General features: G+C 31.8%; 2 protein-coding genes across 4 annotated transcripts in view; one reads left to right on the top strand and one right to left on the bottom strand.

Annotated features, from left to right (window-relative positions):
• Positions 1-1,607: 1,607 nt before the first annotated feature.
• Positions 1,608-17,961, top strand: LOC134687660 (uncharacterized). Its single transcript, XM_063548118.1, has 4 exons — positions 1,608-1,821; positions 3,797-4,026; positions 9,675-10,065; positions 15,155-17,961. Exons 1-4 carry the CDS (start codon positions 1,608-1,610, stop codon positions 17,959-17,961), a joined length of 3,642 nt encoding a protein of 1,213 aa, XP_063404188.1.
• Positions 17,962-20,220: 2,259 nt separating this feature from the next.
• Positions 20,221-21,812, bottom strand: part of LOC134686812 (centrosomal protein of 162 kDa-like) — a 44,230-nt gene continuing 42,638 nt past the window's right edge. For all 3 annotated transcript variants that reach the window (XM_063546615.1, XM_063546617.1, XM_063546616.1), the window contains one exon: positions 20,221-21,781. In XM_063546615.1, coding sequence (XP_063402685.1) covers positions 21,509-21,781 — 273 coding nt within the window. In that variant the 3' untranslated portion in view covers positions 20,221-21,508. The remainder of the gene's footprint in view (positions 21,782-21,812) is intronic.

The raw sequence follows: 21,812 nt of genomic DNA, 5'->3' as shown, positions 1-21,812 counted from the left end.
TTACCGGAAAAAAAAGTAGGTGAATATAGTTGTTATTCTATGAAATTTAAATGTGGATTTCGAACGTCCTATTTGCGATATTTTTTAAAATAGTGCGCCAGCAAGGAAAGTTTGTACTATGACGTCAGATGCAATGTTATGAAGAAAGACACCTCTTTTCTTCAAAACGAATGAGAAAAAGACATGAAAATTACTCATAACTTTTTTGTAAGGTCAGTTACATACACTTTTTTTGGCTTTATTTTGAAGAGTACACATGGCAATTTCCTTCTTGAAATTATTATGAAGAAATCACTGGCAGATATTTTTTAATACTGGAAACGTTTTTATTTTTACGTTTTATTTTTTTGCGGGAATGAAATAAATCATATTTTTAAAGATCAAAACAGTATGAGTCCTAAATAGTTATCAAAGGTACCAGGATTATAATTTAGTACGCCAGACGCGCGTTTCGTCTTCATAAGACTCATCAGTGACGCTCATATCAAAATATTTATAAAGCCAAACTAGTACAAAGTTGAAGAGCATTGAGGAACTCATGAACCTGTATTTGATAAATACAAATCTACTGTTTAACGTGAAACAAGAATTATGCTTGTAGGTTTGATATAAAGGATTTTTGGAGAGTTTATATAACAAGCCAATATTATGTTAAGATTCAGGAAAACACGAAACTGAGGTTGCTATAGCGACAAAACTAAGTTGGTGACCCCCAGTTTTTTTCATCATATTTTGTTCCTCAAATCATGAAATACCTTCACACAAAATTTTAAGGAAAAATCACTGGTAGAAATGAATAGGCTGTTTGGTCTTTAATTCATAGCTATGATCAATACATGTGTAAACCAAATCAGTCAGATAAGTATTGCATGGCACACCATATAAATGCATTCTTTACCATAAGTTGATGGAAGTTAACCATATAAATGATAAACTGCTGAATTCTTTTTTTAAATGTTTTGAAGCAATTGATTTGAAAAGTATATCCTAATGTGTTTGGACTTTATTTGTAATCTGGTGACTACATGCATGACATGTAGCAAATATTTTAGGAAAATTTGTAATCTAGTAAATAATTACCTGTGTTATATCTATTATCTTGTAATTACAGGTGGCAAATATTTCAAGCATATGTGGAATCTGGTAATAACATTACATTTGGCAAATATTTTACTTTTTAGGCAAATTTGTAATCTTGACACATTTTTATCCCCCTGTGGTAGCGGAGGGGGCATTAAGTTTTACCCTTGTCTGTATGTAGGTCCATCCGTCCAAAAGTTGATTTCAGTTCTCTTACTTTAGTTTACCTCAACAAAAAAATGTTATCATGGTTATGAAACACACAGTACACAGTACTAGTATTACAACAACACTCAGATCAAGTACAAATTTGGATAGCGTCACTTTTCAGTTATATGTCCCTTTATAACTTTATATGATATGCAAGCAGGGGCATCATCTGTGTCTCATGGACACATTCCCAATTTGTTTTTAATTCTTTCTTTATAGTTGATATGTAATAGACTTGTATCTTTTTCAGTGCAACATGGAACATAAAGTAAAAATGATTTAGTTATGTATTGACAATCAGAAGAATTTCTTGAATAATGGCACCTCTTTTAGAAGAAGAAGAGAATTATATCCGATTAGCCTTGTTATTGAAAGGAGTGTCACCAAGAGCAGTCCGTACTTTCTTTGACAAGGAATTTCCATCTTCCTATCTCCCATCAACATTGAATAAAAACTACAATACTCTCTACGACTTGTATTTAAAGAGAATCTTGAATCAGACTCAGTGGAATCTTTTGTTTCCAAAAAATGGTATGTATTTTATATGTCTACACTATTGTAGTTCAGCTTACTTTTAGGTTTGTTAATCTGATTCAGACACAGATGTTGTGGCCACACTTTGCTTATAAGTATCCAACAACATAAGTCGAAGAAGATACAAACTGACAATACCAAGGCAAAAAACAAAATAAAGCTAGGCAATTAACAACATTGAACAACAGTATGCAAAACACAGGAAAAAATCAGTCTTTTTTACAGGGGGTGATAGACCATTCTTGGGAAAGGTAAGTATATCCTGAATGAATATTGTGTCCATTTTTGCCCAAACTGTTCAGGGCTGGACCTCTGCGGTTGTATCCCGCTGTGCTTGGTGAAGGATTTTTTTCTAAATTATGTTTCTACCATGAGGTCATGGTAAACTTTGAAAATTGTGATCATTAGATAACAATCCCTAGAAACAAAATAAAACAAGAGGCTGTCAGAGTGACAGCAAACCGGATTTTCCTTTTAGAGGTCGAACCCCAAACAATTGAGCAAGTATTGACACAACATTTAAGCTTAAGGGCATACGATACAGTTTTGATCCCGTATTTACAGTTTGAAGAAAATTTCCATATAGGCTAATTTTTGCCTGTCAGATTAAATCAAATATGCAATAAAAAATATACCTTCATGTGCTACTTTTTGAGTTAAATGAGGTAGAAATTTTGTATATTTGCTCAAAATTCGGATTTGTGGCCGTATTTTTCATTTCGAAAGAAAGACATAACTTTTTTGTTTTAAGAGATAAACACAAATTGCTTTTTGTCAAATAATTTGTAATTTCTGTATTTTATAAGTATCCTAAAAATTCATGCATTTTTTATTTAGAAGTAACTCATATTTAGAAATTTTGTATATTTGCTCAAAATTCGGATTTGTGGCCGTATTTTTCATTTCGAAAGAAAGACATAACTTTTTTGTTTTAAGAGATAAACACAAATTGCTTTTTGTCAAATAATTTTTTATTTCTGTATTTTATAAGTATCCTAAAAATTTATGCATTTTTTATTTAGAAGTAACTCATATTTATCAAATGGTCATGAATTGAGGAAAAAACGTCATTTTTTGCTGTATATTTATCAAAATTAAAAAAATTGCACTATTTACAGTTTTATAAAATTTGGTCAACATAATCTCCCTGCAAAATGAAACAAAATGTTGTTTTTAAAAATAGGGGTCCATGCACTCGTTTTCAAATTAAATCAGTTTGAATGATAAAAATCTGTCGAAAAATGCATCTTTTCCCGATATGTCACAGTTTGACGTCGCGAAAATAACATTTTACGTTAGCAACGTCATTACCTCCCCTGTAACTGTATCGTATGCCCTTAAAACAGCTCTTAATTTGGATTGTGATTGAAGATTTGACACAGCATAGGTTTGTGACACACACTTGTGGTCAAAGAACTGAAAAATTTGAAATTGGACATTTACCTATTGTGGTCCAATATCCAAAATCTATAAGTACATTGTTAGAATCAGCATATCAAAGATCCCCAAGAATTCAAATTTTGATGAAATACTTATTAATTACATTTCTGTTCAAAGGGAAATAACTCAAAATAAACAATCGACCAAATGACATAGAAATTAATTATTAATTTCTGTTCAAAGGGAATTAACTCAAATTCATATTATAAAACATAATTTTGCTACTGAAAGGTCTACAACACAACAACGAGAACAGTTAAAATTGTGAAAATTAATCTTGACCTTCATTTAGTCACAGGAAACAGCATATCTAAATTTGACAAGATTTCGTCAAAGCGTTTTCATATTAATGAATGGACACTGTTTGGCAGAAAGTTACTCATCTAGATGAAGTAGATGGTGAATTTCATTAAATTTGTAGTACATACATGGTGCTGTATGAATTTATTATCGACATTTACATTTACTCTGGTAAATTCTGTATTTAGGGATATGAATAACTGTTGACTTTCAATATCTTTTGTTGATACAGGTGTACCTGATTCCAAAACTTTTGATGTAACATTGATGATCTGTTTGATCAGAAACTTGACATCTGTCACTCCTCCAATCAATGGGTTTGACTATCTACCACTACCAGGGGAGACAACTCCAGGATCTGATCTTGCCAGGATTAAATGGTACAGAAATATACTAGCTCATCATGATAGTAACACTATGGCAACAGGTGATTTCAATACAGCATGGACAAATGTAGTAGATGTAAGTACATTCTTTATAAAACAATAATGTTGTATAATGTGGTACCTAGCAACTATAGGTCTGTACAATTTTAGCAATGAGCAAAACCCATACCATAAAGTAAACTATAAAAAGACAAGGCATGATGAACACAATATTAAAAAGAAAACAAACAACCCAATTTATTAATGAAACAAAAAACGAAAAAAAAGTTGTAGACGGCAATTACAGAAAACCAATGAATTGATGGCTCCTGATTTGGGATAGACATGTAAAGATTGTGGTATTGTTAAACATGTTTGTGAGCACTCAACCAGTCTCTAACCTTTGACAGTAGTGTAAAATAGAGGCAAAAGATACCAAAGGGACATTCAAACTCATTAGTAGAAAATGAACTAGCAACGCCATGGCAAAAACGAACAACCATTTAATGTGTGTAACAGAATAACATAACATCAAATAAAAATAAAAATTTAAAATAAGTTTAAAAGGGCTTGACTCATCAGACAGACACAACAAAAATCTGGTAAGAGTAAAGAAAAAAAGCACATCGAAAAGTACATACAGTTACTGACAACTTATACTAATAAACTAATACTGTGGGTTCATTTATTTTCGTGGGTATCAATTTTCGTGGATTGAGGAAAACTAACATTTTCGTGGATATTTGAATTCGTGGTTTGCCGATTTCTGTGTACGAAGGGTATAGAAAGTTTGTAATTCGTTGAACATGTGAATTCGTGGTTCATCTGTACCCACGAAAGCCACGAAAATTGGTATCCAACGAATAATAATGAATCCACAGTACATGAAATATATCGTGCTTCCCAGACTAAGATATCAATCAGTACAAATCATCCAGTAGATTTAGTGCATAGACATCATCTTATTAAAAATTGGTCACAATTGCAATTAGTTGACTCAAATATTGGCACATTTTTATACAACCGCAAAAATTGAATATTTTTTGGTCGTATATTGGTATCACGTTGGCGTCGTCATCTGCGTCATCGTCGTCGTCGTCTGAATACTTTTAGTTTTCGCACTCTATTTCTTTAGTAAAAGTCAATAGAAATCTATGAAATTTTGACACAAGGTTTATGACCACGAAAGGAAGGTTGGGATTGATTTTTGGAGTTTTGGTTCCAACAGTTAAGGAATTAGGGGCCAAAAAAGGGCCCCAAAAAGCATTATTCTTCGTTTTCGCACAATTACTTTAGTATAAGTAAATAGAAATCAATGAAATTTATACACAAGGTAAATATGACCACAAAAGGAAGGTTGGGATTGATTTTAGGAGTTGATGTCCCAACAGTTTAGAAATTAGGGGCCAAAAAGGGGCCCAAATAAGCATTATTCTTGGTTTTCGCACCATAACTTTAGTATAAGTAAATAGAAATCTATGAAATTTAGACACAAGGTATATGACCATAAAAGGAAGGTTTGGTTTGTTTTTGGAAGTTTTGGTCACAACAGTTTAGGAATAAGAGGCCCAAAGGGTCCAAAGTTGAACTTTGTTTGATTTCATCAAAAATTGAATAATTGGGGTTCTTTGATATGTCGAATCTAACTGTGTATGTAGAATCTTAATTTTTGGTCCCGTTTTCAAATTGGTCTACAAAATCATGGTACTTCACATCTGGTTGCATACGAAAGTAGGTCTAAAAAAATATTCCCTTGAATTTGACCGTTGTAGGTAATTAATCCTACATTTTATTTCAGTAAAACTATTTCTGTGTCATAAACATATGTCTTGGGTATTTCAAAACACCATTATTTTTTATTTGTGATTTCTATAGAAAATGTTGTAATCCTGAGGTTACATGGTGACTAAACCTTGTACACAGATAGAATAAGGGGAGAAATTTGATTGGTTAACTTCCAATGATAGTTATTTTCTTATATGCAATGAAATGTTATGTGAAACTTTTTCTATAGAACTGGACAGGATAAAACTTTACTCATGCCAAGTATTTCTTTATTTGAAAGAAAGATAAATTCTGCACAATTTTTTGAAAAGTGCAAATTTAACAAAGACTAATAGGGGAAAATCAATGGTGGTATTACACCTAATATGGGAAGCTGTACATGCACCTATGGCCTTGTGAGTAATCTCATATGTTGAAATTTCTTGCTATTTAAGTGAAATAATACAAAAAATGAAATATTCTGAGTGGATTGAGTCTCCAAAACACATTTTATGAGAAAATTGTGATGAAATAGGACTGTACAATGAATATTCAGTTGACAGAGCAAGCCATACTAAGTGCATATATTTATTTTTTTCGAGGGGGGTGGGCTTTTTCTCCTTATTTCTTATATTTTGCTGTGATATAACATTTTCCTAGGTAAAACTTAAATAAATATATAGTTATAAGTAGATGAAATTATTTTTAATGTTGTAACGACAAGTTATTCACTAAAAGAGAAGCCTTTTATGTCCCTCTTTGGAGCGCGGCGTAAATTTAATTTTTACGTAAAGACTTATTGAAACCTTCTTGGAGACAGTAAACTTTTATATGGATTGTTCATTCTGCTAAAATGCTTCAATTACTCATTTCTTATAACATTTCTACCATATATGAGTGAAATTTACCCCAATATTTTTATTTATTGACCTGAAAAGTTGAAATTTTGAGGAAATGAGAGGTATAAATTAACCCAAAGAGACCTTATAAAGAAGAAAAAGACCTTTATTAGTGGTATTTTATCTTCCTAAGATCATCTTGTGTATCATTTTCAACTGTTGGTAGGCAGATAAGATAGATATTTGATCATTTATTGGTCCACACTCTATTCTATCTTGATGCGGCTTGGTTTGGATTTGTCGAAGAAATTTTGCTCGAATCACTGTAGATGTCGTCTTTCATTATACTATATTTTTCTCAAACTATTGAACTGATCGAGACAAAACTTGACAGAAATGCTTGAAATAACCAGTATTACAAAGGGAAAAAGTCACATTCAGTTTATTCAACAAAAAGGTCTTCTTTATGTGTAATACCACCAAATCATGGTACTTCACATCCGGTTGCATATGAAAGTAGGTCTAAAAAAATCTTCCCTTGAATTTGACCGTTGTAGGTAATTAATCCTACACTTTATTGCAGTAAAACTATTTCTGTGTCATAAACATATGTCTTGGGTATTTCAAAACACCATTATTTTTTATTTGTGATTTCTATAGAAAATGTTGTAATCCTGAGGTTACATGGTGACTAAACATTGTACACAGATTGAATAAGGGGAGAAATTTGATTGGTTAACTTCCAATGATGGTTATTTTCTTATATGCAATGAAATGTTAAGTTTAATTTTAACAAAAATTGAATCCTTGGGGTTCTTTGTTATGCTGAATCTAAAAATGTACTTAGATTTTTGAATTTTGGCCCAGTTTTCAAGTTAGTCCAAATCAGGGTCCAAAATTAAACTTTGTTTGATTTCATCAAAAATTGAATAATTGGGGTTCTTTGATATGCCAAATCTAACTGTGTATGTAGATTCTTAATTTTTGGTCCCGTTTTCAAATTGGTCTACATTAAGGTCCAAAGGGTCCAAAATTAAACTTAGTTTGATTTTAACAAAAATTGAATCCTTGGGGTTCTTTGATATGCTGAATCTAAAAATGTACTTAGATTTTTTATTATTGGCCCAGTTTTCAAGTTAGTCCAAATCAGGGTCCAAAATTAAACTTTGTTTGATTTCATCAAAAATTGAGTAATTGGGGTTCTTTGATATGCCTTAGAACGAATAAAATTACATTGGAAGAAAATATATAAGTGAAAAATGCGATTAAAAAACAAATAATCATTGAAATATATAATATTACTAATTTTTTCAAAATTGGGTAAAACAAAACAGCCAAAACAGTATCGTATGTATAGGGTTTTCAACATTCACAAAATTAACGAATTTATCCTATAAGAATCAAAACAGTGCATGGTAGCCGTATATTTGTTTTCATTTAACCATTGGTTGGGCATTTATATTCGTATTTTACCCCTCGCTAACGCTCAGGGTAAAATAATCGAAAATATAAGCATTATTCTTGGTTTTCGCACCATAAATAGAAATCTATGAAATTTAAACACAAGGTTTATGACCATAAAAGGAAGGTTTGGTTTGTTTTTGGAAGTTTTGGTCCCAACAGTTTAGGAATAACAAAATGAATAAGGGGCCCAAAGGGTCCAAAATTGAACTTTGTTTGATTTCATCAAAAATTGAATAATTGGGGTTCTTTGATATGCCGAATCTAACTGTGTATGTAGAATCTTAATTTTTGGTCCCGTTTTCAAATTGGTCTACATTAAGGTCCAAAGGGTCCAAAATTAAACTTAGTTTGATTTTAACAAAAATTGAATCCTTGGGGTTCTTTGATATGCTGAATCTAAAAATGTACTTAATTTTTTTATTATTGGCCCAGTTTTCAAGTTAGTCCAAATCAGGGTCCAAAATTAAACTTTGTTTGATTTCATCAAAAATTGAACAATTGGGGTTCTTTGATATGCCATATCTAACTGTGTATGTAGATTCTTAATTTTTGGTCCCGTTTTCAAATTGGTCTACATTAAGGTCCAAAGGGTCCAAAATTAAACTTAGTTTGATTTAACAAAAGTTGAATCCTTGGGGTTCTTTGATATGCTGAATCTAAACATGTACTTAGATTTTTGATTATGGGCCCAGTTTTCAAGTTGGTTCAAATCAGGATCCAAAATTATTATATTAAGTATTGTGCAATAGCAAGAAATTTTCAATTGCACAGTATTCAGCAATAGCAAGAAATCTTCAATTGCACAGTATTGTGCAATAGCAAGAAGTTTTCAATTGCACAGTATTGCGCGATAGCAAGAAATCTTCAATTGCACAGTATTGTGCCATAGCAAATATTTTCAATTGCACAATATTGCGCAATAGCAAGAAATATCTAATTGCACAATGTTGTGCAATAGCAAAAAAATTTCAATTGGAGTTATCTTTTTTTGTCCAGAATAGTAGTTGAATCAACTTAAACCATTGTTTTATACAATATACAATGTATATTCACTTTTACTACCAACTGATAAATTAAAACAATCTTTACCATTCAGTGATAACAAGCACTTTATTTTACATTTTAATATGTTATGATGTATTTAAATGAGTAGTTATTGTTGCAAACTCCATAAGGAATTTGAATTGAGATCAGTTTTGGAAAAAGGGAAAGGAGGATGTGAAAAAAATGGGGGGGGGGGGGGGTAAATTTTTCTCATTTCAGATTTCATGAATAAAAAGAAAACTACTTCAAACATTTTTTGAGAGGATTAATATTCAACAGCATAGTGAACTGCTCAAAGGCAAAAACAATATTTTAAGTTCATTAGACCACATTCATTCTGTGTCAGAAACCTATGCTGTGTCAACTTTTTAATCACAATCCAAATTTAGAGCTGAATCTAGCTTGAATGTTGTGTCCATACTTGCCCCAACTGTTCAGGGTTCAACCTCTACGGTCGTATAAAGCTGCGCCCTGCGGAGCATCTGGTTTTATTTCTCATCCTGGGACAAATATTTCCTGAGGTTATTTTCATCATGATTATATCTAAAATATATACCTGACCCAAAATAATTCCTACTTATTAATAAAGATTGCAGCTCTGTTTATTGTAACTCTTTGAAATATTTATTTACAGGCTGTAAGTCGATTGGGTGGTGTGTCAATAAATCAAGAGTGTCAAGAGCTAAAGGTGAAAATTTTAGATCAGTCCAACCAGGAAATTATGCTGGAAATCAAACATTCACAGGAAGAATTGAAGGAACTGAGACGAACAATGGACATTGAAAACTCAACCATAAGGGAAAATCTTAGAGATTTGCAAGATTCCCACAGTTCATTGCAAACAGAACACTCAAGAGCTACACATAATCTAAGAGATCTTCAAGATTCCCACACTTCTTTACAAGCAGAGCACTCAAGCACTACCAAAAATCTGATAGATCTGAAGGATTTCCATAGTACTTTACAAATTGAACACTCAAAAGTCACAGAGATTTTAAAAGACCCAGTACCATGGAACATAAGAGGTATATATTATAATAGTATTACTAGAAGATATAAGGTAGTACTATAATGGTTATTCGTTGGTCCTTATACAAACAGCTTCTTGAAGTTCTTCTATATTTTCCATGTTATCTATTTTTAAATCCAGTAAAATTTAGAAAATATTACCTGATTACGTCATTGTATGTTGGATTTATCATAAATATTAGGAGGTGAAAATAATACTCTGAAATAATATTAGCAATTGAATTTTGTTTTTGCAAGAATCATTCTTAGCGTATTTACATGTAGTTAAGATAGTTTAGCTGAACATGTTCCAGGCATAAATCAAAACAGGAAAGACATTTGGATGCTTAACAATGCAAACAAGGTAGATAGAGTCAACTTAGTTAAGACAAGGATATTAACATGATTAAATAGCTGAATTATTTTGTATCATTTAGTAAAAATGCTAAAAACCCTAGATGTTTTTTTTATAGTACAAATTAGATCAGCTATTTGGAGTAATAATAATAATCGGGTAATTCCATAGTCCTTATATAATTACCATGTGTCAATTCAAAAGATCATACCATATGTCAAATCAGCTGTCCATACCAGATGTCAAGTCAATTGTCAACACCATATGTCAAATCAGCTGTCCATACCTTATGTCAAGTCAATTGTCAACACCATATGTCAAGTCAAATGTCCATACCTTATGTCAAGTCAATTGTCCATACCATATGTCAAGTCAATTGTCAACACCATATGTCAAATCAGCTGTCCATACCTTATGTCAAGTCAATTGTCAACACCATATGTCAAGTCAATTGTCCATACCATATGTCAAGTCAATTGTCAATACCATATGTCAAATCAGCTGTCCATACCTTATGTCAAGTCAATTGTCAACACCATGTGTCAAATCAATTGTTAACACCATATGTCAAATCAGCTGCCCATACTATATGTCAAGTCAATTGTCGATAACATATGTCAAGTCAGCTGCCCATACCATACCATATGTCAAATCAATTGTTAACACCATATGTCAAATCAGCTGCCCATACTATATGTCAAGTCAATTGTCGATAACATATGTCAAGTCAGCTGCCCATATCATATGTCAAGTCAATTGTCAACACCATATGTCAAATCAGCTGTCCATACCTTATGTCAAGTCAATTGTCCATACCATATGTCAAGTCAATTGTCAACACCATATGTCAAGTCAAATGTCAATACCTTCTGTCAAGTCTATTGTCCATACCATATGTCAAGTCAATTGTCAACACCATATGTCAAGTCAAATGTCCATACCTTATGTCAAGTCAATTGTTCATACCATATGTCAAGTCAATTGTCAACACCATATGTCAAGTCAAATGTCCATACCTTATGTCAAGTCAATTGTCCATACCATATGTCAAGTCAATTGTCAACACCATATGTTAAATCAGCTGTCCATACCTAATGTCAAGTCAATTGTCAACACCATATGTCAAGTCAAATGTCCATACCTTATGTCAAGTCAATTGTCCATACCATATGTCAAGTCAATTGTCAACACCATATGTCAAGTCAAATGTCCATACCTTATGTCAAGTCAATTGTCCATACCATATGTCAAGTCAATTGTCAACACCATATGTCAAATCAGCTGTCCATACCTTATGTCAAGTCAATTGTCAACACCATATGTCAAGTCAAATGTCCATACCATATGTCAAGTCAATTGTCCATACCATATGTCAAATCAATTGTCAACACCATATGTCAAGTCAAATGTCCATACCTTATGTCAAGTCAATTGTCCATACCTTATGTCAAGTCAATTGTCAACACCATATGTCAAGTCAATTGTCCATACCATATGTCAAGTCAATTGTCAACACCATATGTCAAGTCACATGTCCATACCTTATGTCAAGTCAATTGTCAACACCATATGTCAAATCAATTGTCAACACCATATGTTAAATCAGCTGTCCATACCATATGTCAAGTCAATTGCCCATACCATATGTCAAGTCAATTGTCAACACCATATGTCAAACCAGCTGTCCATACATTATGTCAAGTCAATTGTCCATACCATATGTCAAATCAATTGTCAACACCATATGTCAAGTCAAATGTCAATACCTTATGTCAAGTCTATTGTCCATACCATATGTCAAGTCAATTGTCAACACCATATGTCAAGTCAAATGTCCATACCTTATGTCAAGTCAATTGTTCATACCATATGTCAAGTCAATTGTCAACACCATATGTCAAGTCAAATGTCCATACCTTATGTCAAGTCAATTGTCCATACCATATGTCAAGTCAATTGTCAACACCATATGTTAAATCAGCTGTCCATACCTAATGTCAAGTCAATTGTCAACACCATATGTCAAGTCAAATGTCCATACCTTATGTCAAGTCAATTGTCCATACCATATGTCAAGTCAATTGTCAACACCATATGTCAAGTCAAATGTCCATACCTTATGTCAAGTCAATTGTCCATACCATATGTCAAGTCAATTGTCAACACCATATGTCAAATCAGCTGTCCATACCTTATGTCAAGTCAATTGTCAACACCATATGTCAAGTCAAATGTCCATACCATATGTCAAGTCAATTGTCCATACGATATGTCAAATCAATTGTCAACACCATATGTCAAGTCAAATGTCCATACCTTATGTCAAGTCAATTGTCCATACCTTATGTCAAGTCAATTGTCAACACCATATGTCAAGTCAATTGTCCATACCATATGTCAAGTCAATTGTCAACACCATATATCAAGTCACATGTCCATACCTTATGTCAAGTCAATTGTCAACACCATATGTCAAATCAATTGTCAACACCATATGTTAAATCAGCTGTCCATACCATATGTCAAGTCAATTGCCCATACCATATGTCAAGTCAATTGTCAACACCATATGTCAAACCAGCTGTCCATACATTATGTCAAGTCAATTGTCCATACCATATGTCAAATCAATTGTCAACACCATATGTTAAATCAGCTGTCCATACCTTATGTCAAGTCAATTGTCAATAACATATGTCAAGTCAGCTGTCCATACCACATGTCAAGTCAATTGTCTTACCATCTTACCATACATCAAATTGTTTGTCTTAACCATATGTTATGTCATATAGCAAGTCAATTATCTATACCTAATATCAATGCACTTGGCTATACAATAAGTCAAGTCACTTTGCCTTTCTTTATGTCATGTCAATTATCTTTACAATATACCAAAATCAATTAATATATGTCAAACCAAATTGTCCGTTCCATATGTCAAGTCAGTTGTATATATCTAATGTCAAGCTACTTGGCCATATCATATGTCAAGTCAATTATCTATATCTTATGCCAATTCATTTATTATGTCAAACCAGTGGTCTATACCATATGTCAAGTATATTTTCCTCTTCGTATATCAAACCAATTGTCCATCACATCTGTCAAGTAAACTGTCTATACCATATGTCAAACCAATTGTCCATATCTTATGCCAAACCAGTTTTCAATACCTAATGTGTAGCCACTTGGCTATACCATATGTCAAGTCAATTATCTCATTGAGATGTCTAGTCAATTATATATATACTATATGCCATATGAATTATTATTTCAAACCAATTATCCATACAATATGACATACCAATTGTTTATACCTCATGTCACGCTTCTTGGCTATATCATAATGTGAAGTCAATTGTTTATAAATGATGTTGATTCCATAGTCAATACCATATGCCAAGTCAATTGTCATTAAGCATTTGGCAAGATTTTTAACAGTTATTTATCATTTAGGTGCACCCATTACCACCCTCGTATGTCTAGTAAAACTGGCTTTATATAATCTAATGCCATTTAGCTACACATATTTCAAGTCAAATGTCTAAACCTATTTTCAAACCACTTGGCTTTACCATATGTCAAGTCAATTGTCTATACATAATATCAAGCCACTTGGCTATGGATATCATATGTCAAGTCAATTATCTGTTTTGTATGTCAAGTCAATTATCTATATCATATTCCAAGCCAATGATTATGTCAAACTAATTGTGTATACCATATGTCAAGTCAAATGTTTACACCTTGAGTCATATCAGTTGTCTATACCATATATCAATTTAATTGTCTATACCAGACATCAAATTAATTGTCCATACCATATGTAAAGATAATTATCTAAACTACATGTGAAGTCAATTGTCCAAACCGTATGTCAATATAATTATCTATACCATATCATATGTCAAGTCAATTATCTATACCCTATAGATGTTATGTCAACCATCTGTACCATACGTCAAGTGAAATGACTATACCATATGTTAAGTCAATTGTCGATAACATATCAACAATATAAGTCATATCAGTTATATGTATGACATGTTTAATGTTTTTTTCAATGTATACCCTATGTCAAGCAAATTGTTCATGCCATATGTCAAGTCAATTATCCATTCCATATGTCAAGTCAATTATCCATTCCATATGTCAAGTAAATAGTCCATACCATATGGCATGGCAATTGTCTGTATGACATTTATTAAGCAAATTGTCATATGTCAAACCTATTTCCAGTGCATACCATAGGTCAAGCCATTTGTCTATACCTTAGGTCAAGCCCCTTTTCTACACCGTATTCAAGCCTTTTGTCTATACCAATTTTCAAGCAAATTATCAATACGTATGTCAAGCCTTTTGCCTAAATACTTAGCATTCATAGGTCAAGCCTTTTGTCCATACCACATGTCTAGCCCTTTGTCCATACCATATGTCTAGCCTTTTGTCTGTACCATTTGACAAGCAAATTCTTCACACCGTATGTCAAGCCTTTTACCTATACATAGCATAGATAGATCAAGCCTTTTGTTATACTGTATGTCAAGCCTTTTATCTATACATAGCATGGATAGATCAAGCCTGTTGTTTATAACATATGTCAAGCCTTTATCCTATACATAGCATGGATAGATCAAGTATTTTGTTTATACCGTATGTCAAACAAATTTTCTTTATCATATATGTCAAACATTCCAGAACTTTTATCTTAAAAAATAAGTATTCAAAAAATTGTCAATTCTTCTTTTCAGAACTAATTAATGAGGAATTAGAGAACTGGAAAGAAGATGACAAAATATTTATAGAAACAAACGGAGCAAAATGTGTATTAAAGTGCATTAAAGAAAATGGTTGTGTTGTTGTCACAGCAAGTTCTGGTACCGGGAAAACATCATTGGTGCGCCACGTAGCTTTACAGATGCATAATGAAGGCTATGAGATTTTACCAGTATCAAATCCTAAGGAAATCATCAAGTGGTACAATCCAATTAAAAAAATGTTGTTTGTAGTGGATGATTTTTGTGGAACATATTATTTAAATCCAATGAAGTTTGAAAACTGGAAAAATATGACGGAAAAAATTAAAACATTAGTAGAAAAGAAACAAGTGAAGTTAATTATGTCTTGTAGACTACAGGTATATAAAGATAGGCAAATGGAATCGTTGTCATTCTTTCAAGCATATGAATGCAATCTTCAGTCGGCCCATTTGTGTTTATCTAAAACAGAAAAACAATCCATTGCTGAATTTTACCTGAAAACAAACGCTTCTGATATCAGTGATTTGTATGACATGTTTGACTGTTTTCCTCTTTTGTGTCAATTGTACAGCAAAAATCCAAAACTGAACATTGTAAATTTCTTTACAAATCCATTTACAGTTTACAAAGAAGAGATAGATAAATTACAGACAGAGGGAGCACAGGTCAAATACTGTGCACTTGCTCTATGTGTCATGTTTAACAATCAGTTGAAGGAAGAATGGCTTACTGAACATGTGGATGAAAACAACAAAACAATTATAAAGAACACATATCAAGCATGTAAAGTGGTTGCCTGGACGTCACGATTGGTTTTACGTGATGAGCTTGATTCACTCACACATACATACATCAGAAAGGATGGTGAAGTATACAGAACTATACATGATAAACTATTTGACTTTCTTGCTTTTTACTTTGGCAGTGTGATGATTTATTGTTTAATTAAAAATGCTAACAGTCGTTTTATTCGTGAAAGGTTTTCATTTGAAAGAAAAAGCAAAAATGATGAATTTACAATTATTGTACCAACGAGATATCAGCAAGGGTATATAAACAGAATGGTAGATGACTGGTCAATAGGAAAGGTACAAGATGTTTTCTGTAACATCAACATGGACAATTGTATCTTCAGAACACGATTCCTTCTACATATAAAAGACTTGGCAATATCACAACAAAAACAATTGTCCAGTTCATATGACATTGATAACAATAGTACTCCATTGATACAATGTTGTTTTAAAGGCGATATTGATTTAGTTAAATGGTGTCTATGTCATTGTACCAGTCATGTTAACCATTGTCGTAATACTGATAAAGTATCACCTCTTTACATATCATCTGCATATGGATATATTGAAGTAGTTAAGATGTTAATAAACAATAAGGCAAACATTAATACGTGTGATAATGAAGAGTGTTCACCTCTGTACATTGCTTGTCAGAATGGACATACTGAAGTAGTTCAGATGTTAATAAACAATAAGGCAGACATTAATAAGTGTAATAATGAAGAGTATTCACCTCTGTACATTGCTTGTTATAATAGACATACTGAAGTAGTTCAGATGTTAATAAACAATAAGGCAGACATTAATAAGTGTAGAGATACTGGAGCATCACCTGTGTACATTGCTTGTCAGAATGGATATACTGAAGTAGTTCAGATGTTAATAAACAATAAGGCAGACATTAATAAGTGTAGAGATACTGAAGCATCACATGTGTACATTGCTTGTCAGAATGGATATACTGAAGTAGTTCAGATGTTAATAAACAATAAGGCAGACATTAATAAGTGTAGAGATACTGATGGAGTATCACCTCTGTACATTGCTTGTCAGAATGGACATACTGAAGTAGTTCAGATGTTAATAAACAATAAGGCAGACATTAATAAGTGTAGAGATACTGGAGCATCACCTCTGTACATTGCTTGTTATAATAGACATACTGAAGTAGTTAAGATGTTAATAAACAATAAGGCAGACATTAATAAGTGTAGAGATACTGGAGCATCACCTGTGTACATTGCTTGTCAGAATGGATATACTGAAGTAGTTCAGATGTTAATAAACAATAAGGCAGACATTAATAAGTGTAGAGATACTGATGGAGTATCACCTCTGTACATTGCTTGTCAGAATGGACATACTGAAGTAGTTCAGATGTTAATAAACAATAAGGCAGACATTAATAAGTGTAGAGATACTGGAGCATCACCTCTGTACATTGCTTGTTATAATAGACATACTGAAGTAGTTAAGATGTTAATAAACAATAAGGCAGACATTAATAAGTGTAGAGATACTGGAGCATCACCTGTGTACATTGCTTGTCAGAATGGATATACTGAAGTAGTTAAGATGTTAATAAACAATAAGGCAGACATTAATAAGTGTAGAGATACTGATGGAGTATCACCTCTGTACATTGCTTGTCAGAATGGACATACTGAAGTAGTTAAGATGTTAATAAACAATAAGGCAGACATTAATAAGTGTGATAATGAAGAGTGTTCACCTCTGTACGTTGCTTGTCAGACTAGACATACTGAAGTAGTTAAGATGTTAATAAACAATAAGGCAGACATTAATAAGTGTAGAGATACTGGAGCATCCCCCATATTTATAGCATGTTATAAAGGTCATGCAGAGATTGTTGAATTTTTATTGAAGCATAAAGCAGACTGTAACCATAAATGGAAAGGACTTACACCATTAGGTATTGCTAAAAGAGAAAACCATACAAATCTTGTTCATTTATTGGAGAGATGGAACAAACAATCAATATAATTATAATGCATAGCAGTGGTTTCAGGACAGTAATCAGGACACTATAAATTGTAAAACACTTGCTTCAAGTTTTTATTTCGTAATATTAAAATAATGCAATTTTAATTAACTTCTCATGTCGATTGATGTCAGCATTGATTGTACAGTTTTTTAAATGAAATATCCTGCCAATCACAAGATTGAAGGAGATGTTGGGTATTAGTTATTGCACACAATCAACCAAACGACATTGATTGTCTCTGGTGTATTCAGTCTTTTTTAGGCATCAGCATCCTGCATGTAATCTTGAAATTGTATCGTTTTTTTCTTAAAAAAGTGATTGATAAAAGCAGTGATTAAACTGTTACTATTCAATCATTCATTGCTTATAATTACCTGGTAATTTCCTCTAAACTATTCATACAATGCTCAAAAATAAGAACAGTTAGTAAATAGGATATTACAGTAAAATCTTCTTCTCTATAATTTCCCAACATTAAAAGAAAACCAAAGTTTAGTTTATTTGATAATCTAATCTTAGCTGGTATATTGAAACACATCATATTCATTGGCCTATGGTAGACATGTTAAGTCAAATATTTAGTTTATTAACAATTTAATGAACACACTGATCATATTATTATATTAATTTTTTGAACTGTCTAATCTTTTAACTAAATATCCAAATTAACTTACAGCAATAGGACAAGGACATATTATGACACATCATATATAAATATCATGGGTGAAGTCTTCAACAGAAACCATTAAAAAATCACTTGGTAAACATCTGCATTCTTTTGTAAAATATCTTTAAAACAACAGGAGTAATTTACCCTGTAGATTTGCTTTTTTATTATTTTGGCCGGCGAGAAAGGTCTTTTTGTTTTGTAATGATGTCCTATATCCCAAATATGTCATTCCGCGTGTTAAGAGGAACAATAGTACACACTGCTTTACTTATCACGATCATTCTTATGTAGAAAGTAATTCAGATGAAGGATTTACTACCAATGGCAAATAAACTTCATTTTATCTATCATCCATGTTTATGAAGACAATGTCAAGATGAACCCTGCCAGAGTGACATTTATACCCTATAATAATTCCATACAAAAGACACAGCTAACCGATCAGTTATTATATCTGAAAACAAGAATGTGTCCAAAGTACATGAATGCCCAACACGCACTATCCTTTTTCATGTTCCATGGACCGTGAATTGGGTAAATATCTAATTTGGCATTAAAATAAGAAAGATTATACTATAGGGAACATGTGTACTAAGTTTCAAGTTGATTGGACTTTAATTTCATAAAAAATTACCTTGACCAAAAACTTTAACCTGAAACTCCCACTTTCATTATCTATGTTCAGTGGACCATGAAATTGGGGACAAAAGTCTAATTTGGCATAAAAGTTAGAAAGATCATACCATAAGCAACATGTGTACTAAGTTTTAAGTTGATTGGACTTCAGCTTCATCAAAAACTACCTTGACCAAAAACTTTAACCTGAAACTCCCACTTTCATCTTCTATGTTCAGTGGACCATAAAATTGGGGACAAAAGTCTAATTTGGCATTAAAATTAGAAAGATCATACCATGAGCAACATGTGTACTACATTTCAAGTTGATTGGACTTCAACTTCATCAAAAACTATCTTGACCAAAAACTTTATTACATATTAGAGAGCACATAAGGATATGAATAATATTTCTAAGGGGCATAACTCTTCTAAAAATTATTGATCGCCTTCGGTTTTCAATTCGCCAAGACATTGTTGATATAAATCTATGATAAAATTTTCATAAAAATCTGGCAAGAATTGTACATGTGAGAGCGCTAACAAGACCAGACCGACAGAAGGATGCCCGGTATTTCCATGTCCCCTGCAAAGTGTCACACAGGTGACAAAAAGAAATATATCTATCACTATGAATGTTCCGTTTGATGAGATAAATTTCATTTGTATATTTACAAAATTTTTAATCATTTGCTGAGAACATAACTAAATATATGCTTATATTGTAAAAAGAATCTATAACATGCTTTGTTTATGTCTATATGAAGCTTTGCTATTATTGTCCAAAATGGTCATACTATGATAAATTATTTCAGTAAGATATGAGACATAAAATCTTGTTCTGGGAAATGAAAACAAAAAAGTTTTGATAAATTTCGTAATGACACAGAATCCTTACAGACATTTGAAGTAAATAAGATAAAGGTCAAAAGGTCAAAGTAAAGTTCCACTGAATTAATAAAACATACAAATATATAATTGTAAATTTATTATAAATATTTTCCATTTGATGTATACAATTTTGAACAATATGTAAAATTATGATAATGATAAATAAAATAAAAATATTTAATATAACTAAAACAAAATTAAGTATTTGACACAACTTGTGTAAGTCTTACAACATCATACAAAATCTTATCGAAGTAGTGGTTATTACATTCATTTCAAAAAGATCTTTAATTAAATAATTTTAGTACTGAAAAGGAGACTCTTGTTTTAAGAAATTATCTCCCTTTAATTAGGTTGCATAAACATACGTTTCGTAAAGTACAACATCATACCAAAGTACACATTATATTATTCTTTAAAAAAGTATTTTCAAAAATCTCGTACTTGCAAATGGTAAACAAAGTAGATAACTGCTTATAAAAAAGAAAAAAATCTGGAGGTTCTAAAGGAAATAAAGAAGGAAACAAATTAAAAAACTTATAAGGTTTGGTGGATGCTGTTTGAAAGAAGATCCATCCCTAATTTGTGTTGCCCTTTTACAGTAAATTCTTTAAATACTCTTGGATACAACATATATTAGAAAAGATTCATGGCTTCATAAGATTTTGTAAAAAAAGGGAAAAGTATGAAAGAAGACCTGACCCATATTCAATATACACTGTTAAATTTGTTCATGTCAAGTCAAAGAAATCTCCCAGTATTATGGTCTTGCAAATACAAATCCAGATCAGCGTGTTACCTTGATTAGAAAATAAATTTCTATGTTTAAGTAAAAAGTTGATGTTAAAAATTAAACTGACCATGGGAAAAATACAAAGATTTCAGTGGAAAGTAGCATGTATCAGTCAGCAATAACGGATAAATTTTACATCGAAAGATAACAATATCAAAATTTTGTTTTATACAATAACATTAAATGAGGTATGTTATAAAACACTTTTTTCATGGAACACAAAACAATACATGTGACAAACAGAATGCACCACATCTTTAAAATTGTGTAGACATTTTATAATTGATGCTATTACAACCATAACATCTGCATAATTCCTAACAAGACGTCACAGAGACATCGCTAAATAATTGACAAAAACTTTTTGAAATCAATGCAAATTCAGAACATTCTAATATAATATGTTTTTCTTTCCGTTAAACAGATCATAAAAAATTGTTATAACTGCAGTTACATAATGAAAAATACCCTAATAGATAGTTTTATTTGAGATAACACTAAGTTTAATCTCTATTAAATATAAAGGACGGAATATTGATACAAATTTTTAATTTATAAAACTACTTAAGAGCTACTGCTATGACACTGCTGCACTGACAGGTATAACAACTCCTTGTTTTTGGAGTAATTTTAAAACATCTAATATAGAATCTAATTCTGTTCTAAATCTTTGAATTTCACTATTTTTAGAATCTACAATTCCTTTCCATTTATTTGCTTCCTGGTCCATTTCCACTGAAGCTGTGTGTTTGGCATTTTTTATAATTTGTTGCAGTTCAAGTTCTCGTGTTTCTCGCTTTTTCTCCATTTGAACTATCTTCTGCTGAATGGATTCAAAATGTTTCATTTCCTGAAAGCAAAACATAATGTATTACATTAGC

The sequence above is a fragment of the Mytilus trossulus genome, chromosome 10 (genome assembly GCF_036588685.1).
Source record: "Mytilus trossulus isolate FHL-02 chromosome 10, PNRI_Mtr1.1.1.hap1, whole genome shotgun sequence".
Classification (NCBI taxonomy): Eukaryota; Metazoa; Mollusca; class Bivalvia; order Mytilida; family Mytilidae; genus Mytilus; species Mytilus trossulus.
Note: the sequence above shows the minus strand (reverse complement) of the source record. Positions and strands in the feature narration are given on the sequence as shown.